The 7,654-nt window shown below is 44.7% G+C and overlaps 1 protein-coding gene across 1 annotated transcript in view; it reads right to left on the reverse strand.

Annotated features, from left to right (window-relative positions):
• DUSP12 (dual specificity phosphatase 12) overlaps positions 1-6,566 on the reverse strand; it is a 10,614-nt gene extending 4,048 nt beyond the window's left edge. Inside the window, exon 1 of the mRNA XM_018074490.1 lies at positions 6,498-6,566. Coding sequence (XP_017929979.1) covers positions 6,498-6,566 — 69 coding nt within the window. The remainder of the gene's footprint in view (positions 1-6,497) is intronic.
• Between the last annotated feature and the right edge of the window lie 1,088 nt (positions 6,567-7,654).

Here is a 7,654-nt window from a genome sequence, read left to right on the forward strand (position 1 = left end):
ATTGTAATCCTTACGCATCTGTGCGTTCCGGTGCAGTTCTCTCCTCCGTCCTTTTCAAAATCAGGTTATCTCCTACCTCCTCATCTCCTTACAAATGCTCAGGAAACACGTATCACAGAGTTCCCACAGAATCATAGAATGGGTCAGGTCATCTGGTGCAACCTCCCTGCTCAAGCAGGGTCATCCAAGAGCACATGGCACAGGATTGCATCCAGATGGTTCTTGAATATCTCCAGTGAGGGAAACTCCCCACCCTCTCTGGTCAGTCTGTTCCAGTACATGGTCACCTGCACAGTAAAGAAGTTGTTCCTCATATTCAGGTGGAACTTCCTGTGCATCATTTTCTGCGCGTTGCCTCATGTGCTAGAGGCTGGCAGCACTGAGAAGAGCCTGGCTCCATCCTCTTGGCACTTGGCGCACTCCCCCTCCCTTTTTTTATATCATCAAAGAATCTCCCAGTATGTTGTTATTAAAATTCCATTATTTTTAAATTAATTTTGTGGTTTTGAGGCCTCCATTTGCTACTGTTAGTGTGTTTTCTCTCAATATATTTTTTTTTTTTTTACTTTGGAGGTGGGGTAGAAACAACTCTTCGACACTCTCAGAGTGGTTTTCTGGTAACTGATTTCTTCCGAGTGGAGTTGATGGGCTGCTCTTTTGAGATGGGTGCCTGGATTTTGCTTCAGTGGAACTTCCAGTGGGGGGCTGAATAGATAAAAGCAGATCAGAGGTGAGCACCACAGGAAAACCCAGTGTCTGAACTTCCAGTTCTCATTTCTGCTATCCTTACTACTCAGAGAAATCTTGTGATGCCAAGTGGCAAACGTGGTGTGAAAAGGAGCAGTTATCTGGGAAGCTTATGGAAGCCACATTGGGATCCAGATTTGTGATTGCGAATACTAGCTTGGAGATTAAAACCAAAGAGCAGGGCTATGAAGAGCCGTCAGTTGCTGATCCCTGGCTACTTTATAGGATGGTAACTGCCAGCAGGATTTCTCCATCTGAGCTGAGTTTGCCTACAGGAAAACAAGAACACGGAAAGTTTGCTGGGAAATGTATCAGCTTATTGCTAAGGTCTGTTACATGGTCTCATTTACCTAAGTGGGAGGGCAGTCAAAAGCTCACAGCATTTGACTGTAACTCTTTCTAGACGGAAGCTTCTCATTCAGGACTCAAACTTCAAGCACCTTTTTTAATGTAACAGGTTTTCCATCCCTGTGAAGCTTTTTTGTCACACACCTTATGAACTGGTTATACTTCCCATTGTAGCCTAACTGGAAGCCAGACCAAACAATTCCTCGTTGGCCTTGTTGGAAACATGAATGGTTCTTGCCATTGAAAATCAAATGTCTGGTCCAGCTTGAAAACTGCCTCACTGCTTTGTTTTATAATAGCCCTCATGCAACAAGTAGATTTTGAAGTCTTAAACAGGAGCTGTAAATAAATCCAGATTTTTATTCTGATCTCTTACTGTTAACTGAGCTATTACTTGTATACAGCACTGAAATCCACAGAATCATAGAATATGCTGAGTTGGAAGAGACCCACAAGGATCATCAAAGTCCAACTCCTGTCCCTGCACAGGACAGTCCCAAGAATTACACCATGTGCCTGAGTGCGTTGTCCAAACGCTTCTTGAACTCTGTCAGGTTCGGTACTGTGACCACTTCCCTGAGGAGCCTGTTCCAGTGCCCAACCACCCTCTGGATTAAGAAAACAGTGTAGACAATCCAATGCAGCATAGACAAGAGGCACCACATCCTCTGGAAATCTTTGATTCCAAAGTTTGCCACTGAATACACAGGTGCAGCCACCTTTTTTCTACCCATCATAGGATCCAGGTCTGGTCTATGGCAAAAGGAGACAGAGCACTCACTTTTCCTCTTGTAGATAAGGATACTCTCCCTTAGCTCTTAGCAGAATGCCTGCACAAGGCACTACCACCCAATGCATTGCCAGACTTAGCTATTCTTTCTTGTCTCCAGAGATCCCAATTCTTCACTTAGTCCTCAAGCCTTTTTGTCCAAAGAGATCTCATAGCTGCAAGTTTTACCCAGCATAGGCCAGACTTCGCAAGTTTCTGAAGAGAGGCAAAATGTCAGATTTCATTATAAAGGGCTATGCTAAGGCTCTCCCCATGTGGGACACGGAACCTTACCCTGTCTTCACTATATGGGATAGGAGAGCCTGAAAGCCCTAATTACCTGTCACTGGAAGCATTGTTCCAGCACAGATAGCTGTAGGCAGAGCTGTTGCAAAAACATCTGCAAGGGCCTCCTGGATCCTTGCAGGATGCTGACTAGCCATGGAGGAGGTGAGAATGGCAGTCCCCTCAGACTTGATAGGGTGAGACTGAAACATGTTGTGAAGGGAGATTTTTATCCCTTTCCCACAGGAGAGGCAGATGGATCTGGGGGACTGCAGAGCAGCTGTCCTGCTACAGGAGTGATGTGCCACCACAGAGATGCTGTTGGGGGTGCTACCCATGAACCATCATCAAGGACACATCAAGCAAACCAGTGCCAGCAGTTGTCAGTCTTGCTGGGAGATGGACAGTGGGACAATGGCTTCCAGAGCTGTAGAGTTTCCATGTACTGCTGGTGGCCCACAGAACAGATTGAGATGGCTCTTTGTAGTTCAAATGGGCCCCAAGGTTTCTGTGAGTGCCAGTCCATAGCACCAAGTTTGCTGCCATCCTGCTTCTCCTCCCATGCTTACCCTAGTGCCTGTGTGATTGTGCAGCGGCCCAGCTGGCAAGCTGCCCCAGGCAAAGAGAAATCTCCTCTTTGGATGCATCTGTTCTAAATTGCATAAACCTGACCCAAAGGAAAGGGTCTGACTGTATCTGAGGATGGGGTGTCACTGTCAGCTCCCATGAAGATTATTTTAAGCTACATAACTGTGCAAAATGTCCCTTTCCAGTTGCTATTGCCATCAGTGAGAAATGAAAGGTTTAATGAAAAAGCATTAAAAAATGCAGACAACTTTTCAATAACAGCCCCTATAATCTAGCATGTGAAAAAAACCGTAATGAAAAGAAAGACTGGTGGAAATTAAAACCAAATCAAACTGTGTTTGGACCTTTACTTGTGAAAGCAGATAACAATTGCAGCAAAATATCATGGCAAAAAACCAGATTATCCCTCTCTTGAGCAGTCTGAAGGAAGTCTGCAGACAAGTGCAAGTTATTGAAGGGGCTATGAGTTTTACTGTGAGATTATATTATCCAGGGACTATATAAGTACTAAGAGATGGTTAATCATCTTTGTTAGCCTCCAAATCTGTGAATTTGCAGGGACAAACAGTATCATCTGCAACAAAAACCAGGCAGGGCTTGCAGATGCAGAATCCCAAGGGGCTGATACAGTCATTGTGTGACACTTCTCTGTACCAGTTCCTAAAGCCATGGATGGAGAAGGAACGTGAAAAAGATGCGATTTCAAAGTGAAAAGCTATAGTGGGGGAAAGTACAAAGTCCATTGGGCAGAGCCCACAGACCAATCAGTACCCAAGGGCTTCACACTACACAACCTTTGCTGTTCCTCTGTACCCCCCTTTGTTGTGTTTACCACCTGCAGCCTGAGGCAGTGTGTCCTGAATTTGCTCATGACTCCCAAATTAGAGTAAATATTTTTTTCAGTCTGATTAGCAAACCCTTGTTCTCCCCCCGCCTCTGCCTCCCTCCCATCATCTCCTCTACCACTTAAAATTTTGATGGTTTGTTCTCCCCTGGGTGCCAGGAAACCGTGTGACTAATTAAGCAGTTGGGGCGAGCTCAGGTGCAAGGAAAAAACAAGTCAGATGATGGGCTGCTGCCTGCTCGCTCCAGCAAGTGCATTTCATCTCTGCATGTGTCTGCCCTGCTGGTTCATAAGGCAAAAGAAAATGCCAGGCTTCTCTGGACTGCCCACTCTGCATCCTCACAGCACAACCATATCAGCAAAACCAAGTCTCCTGCTGCGGAAGCAAAAGCGTCGGGGTCTGGGGAGAGATGTAACCACCTCTTCCCTCCTTGAAAAATTTGGCCTGTGTGCTTCATCACACAGCAGGGTGGCTCTGCTCCTTCAGGTTTTTAGGCAGTTTGGGGAATGTATATCAGAGGATTTGTGAGAAGAGTCTGCAGCCCATAGCCCAAGTTGCCAGAGGTGGCATGCAGCAAAGTAGTGAAAGGGCTAATGGGTGGGGACAACTTCAAAAAGACATATGTGAGAGACAGCAACTCTGGGTCTCTGTGTCCTCCTTGCATGTAAATGGAGCAGGAATTTGGAGCTCCCACTTTGCATGAGTCCTGCAGGTGAAGGAGCCTGGTGACATTTCTTGCCTCTTGGAGAAAGAGTGTCTCTCATCTCTTGCTGAGCTCAGAACTGTGTGGAAGCTGGGAAGTCCTACACAGTAGCATCTCATCCCTTGGAGCAGGGAATTCCCAGAAGTCACAGTACTTCTAGCAGCAAATTTAACCTCAGATTTTTGAAAGGCTGCTGCTTCCTGCATTAGTACTGTCTGTGCATCTATACTGGACTCCACATCCATGTATCAGAAGAAAGGATTGCTGCATCTCCCAGCAGGAAACCTCAAAGACAGAGGAAGCTAGCAACAGAGAAAGGAGCTCACTCTTGATTCTCTGCAGGAAGATTTCATCATAACCCTGTGTGGGTGGGATGTTCCTAACCGTCTCCACGCTCTAAGCATCTGCAGACATGCAGTTACTCTACATGTCAGACAAAAAAGAAGAGTTTTACAACTGCAGATTTGATGCTCAATTACAGAATGGAACCTGACAGCTACTACTACTGGGTATTAATAACTCTGCTTCACTTTATGGCTTTAACAGCTGTAGCAACCAAGATTTATGATGACACATTATGTTCAGCAATGCATCACGTAAGGAAACTAATCTGACAGTGCCAGGTCACTGAGCTGACTTACAAGCTTTTAAGTGGGCTTCTTCTGCCAGATTTGCTGCCCTATTCACTGGATAAAAATGAACAACTTGCACAGTGTTAATAAAACTCCATACTTGCCTCTATTTTGGCAGTTCAGAGACTCTTTTCCCCCATCACACTGCCATCCCAGGAGCCAACTGGTCCTTCTTTATTCCCCATCCTCTTTCTGAAAACCCTTTGAAAAAGGTCCAGTGCTGTGTATCCTGAAGAGGGGTACACCACAGGACAGGAGGGGAGGGATGAAGCTGGGAGGAAACACTGGGACTACAGACAGAGATGAGAGATGGAACAGCTATAAGAGAAGGGTGAGATGATAGTTATATGAGGGCAGAGGGGGAACTGTGGCTGCCACTGCTCCCTGTCTTGTAGCAGGAATTTATCTATATCCCAGTCACTCTTAGAGAAAGGATAGCTTGCAAAGGTTGGGATCATCCATTACTTCTCCCCAGACTTGGAGTTACAACTGACAGAGGGAAAGTCAGTCCTAAATAGAAGTTGGACATTAAGACTGTACATTGGAGCTGGGTCTGGGTCTGCGTCAGCCACCTTGGCAGCCACAACACCTGAGCAGTAACCCATGGTTTTTAATCTCTCATCCCAGCAGTGGGCTGTATATTTCCATGTTTTCCATCCTCACAGCACTGTAATCCACTGCACAGACGCAGGTGGATGGATAGCAGAAGGCAGCTTCTCATCAGTTGTAAATGGGCTCATTCTCCCAGGCGTTCATTACTCAAAGATGCATTCCTCATTATTCTGGCAATTTACCCAGGAGTCTGGTCCAGTTGGCTTTAATGGCATTTCCAATTCCTACCCCTTGGACCCTTTCTGTGGGACCCATGAAAAGCAATTAAAAAGAACAAGTGTATGGTCTGGAGGTCTAAGTTTACTGCAGAGAGTGCTGCGCTTCCCCTGACAGATACTCAAGGTCTGCAAGTCGAGGATGCAGAAAACACCCTATGACAGAGTTGAAATACCTCTTTGTGTTCACAAACTTTTTTTGTGAAACAAGAAATTGTGAACAAATAATGTGAAGTATGAACCTTTGATTAACACTTTAACGTCTGTAATAGCAGGATGTGCTGCAGTTTATCTTTGCCTATATTGGTATCTAATTACTTTTTTTTCAAAAAGGAATTTAATTGCTGTTTGCCTGTGGGGCAACAGAAAATATACTGTTCAAAGTCATCAGTTATTGTCATAAGACAATAATATTTGATGCAGAAATATTGCTGAAGAAATATTCTTAAAAGGTGAGATTATTCACTGTTTTAACCTCCAAGTGAGACATTTCCTTACTGGCAGTTATGCCTCTCTCATTTCTGGTACTACTTCTCTTTGAGTTCCTTACTTCTCTGTCTAATTTTAGAAACACAGGGAAAAAATATTGAGAGAGATCTGGATCCTCATATCCAGCTCTGTACCATCACAGACACTCATATTACATATTTTCTTTTCTAGCTCTGTCTTGAAACTAGTTTTATTCCACTCCCTCCGTCCTGTGATGCTCTGAATTAATGATTATCTCATCCGACAAAAAAGATTATAACTTACCTTGAGTCTTGTGTCAATGTTATACTTCAACTTAAATAGTTCCTTTTGTTTCCTCTTATTTATCCCCATGGTTGGCTATTGCAGAAAAATAAATAATTAAATTAACTAACCCACTCCTATATTTCTGCTCAGCTTTGGCTTTCTTGGTGCAGCAAGGCAAGTCTGTTTTGTTTGCTAGGCAAAGAAGAACTTTTCGGTTTTCCCTTACAAGGTCAGCTTTTCTCTGTGCACGTGCAGGTTTTAACTCATTTTTCTTGACTGTGTATGACCAAACAGTGTAACAGATGTGGTGGTAGGGGGGTGGTTTTGCCATTGCTTTGTAAGTACTTTTTAAAACTCTACTAGAATTATGTCAGCTGGCTGTCCTAGGTTAAGTTTTGCTTCCCCCCTGCCGCCCAGTAGGTCTTGATTATCCTACAAAAGGCAAATACCTTGTGTCCTTTCTCCCCTGTGTTGCTGAAATGTTGTGTTCTCAGTAGAAATCATAACTTTTGCCCCCAGAGTGCACAATCTTGCACCCTGTGCTATTGAACACCAGCCGATTTTTATGATGCCGCATCTCCAAGCTGCTTCTGTCCAATTGTTTCATCCTCCTCCTCCATGTCTCCAGAACCTCCCACAGCTCATCAGCTGCGATTTCCAGTAGCACACTGTGTCAACACATGCACACTGTCATGTCCTTGCAAGCACATCCTTGTAGGCTCTGTATGAACTCCTAGTTTGGCTGTTTCTGGTGAGGCAACACAGCGAACTGTTTGGCAGAGCTTGGACATTTGGTGCCTATGCTGACAGTTGTTCTGTTTGGGATGGGGTGCTTTTGGGAAAGCCATGCTGTGTTTCAGTCAGCTCTTCATCATAGTCCACTGAATCTCAGAATCACAGAATCAATTAGATTGGAAAAGACCTCTGAGATAATCGAGGCTAACTCTATGACTGAACACCACCATGTCAACTAGACCATGGCACTAAAGTGCCACATCTGGTCTTTCCTCAAACACCTCCAGAGACAGTGACTCTGCCATCTCTCTGGGCAGCCCATTCCAATGTCTGATCACCCTTTCTGTGAGGAAATTCTTCCTCATGTCCAACCTAAACTTTCCCTTGCTCACGTAAGACTATGTCCTCTCATCCTGTCACTCGTTGCCTGGGAGAAGAGG

The sequence above is a fragment of the Manacus vitellinus genome, unplaced genomic scaffold (assembly GCF_001715985.3).
Source record: "Manacus vitellinus isolate BGI_N305 unplaced genomic scaffold, ASM171598v3 scaffold_28_pilon, whole genome shotgun sequence".
Lineage (NCBI taxonomy): Eukaryota > Metazoa > Chordata > Aves > Passeriformes > Pipridae > Manacus > Manacus vitellinus.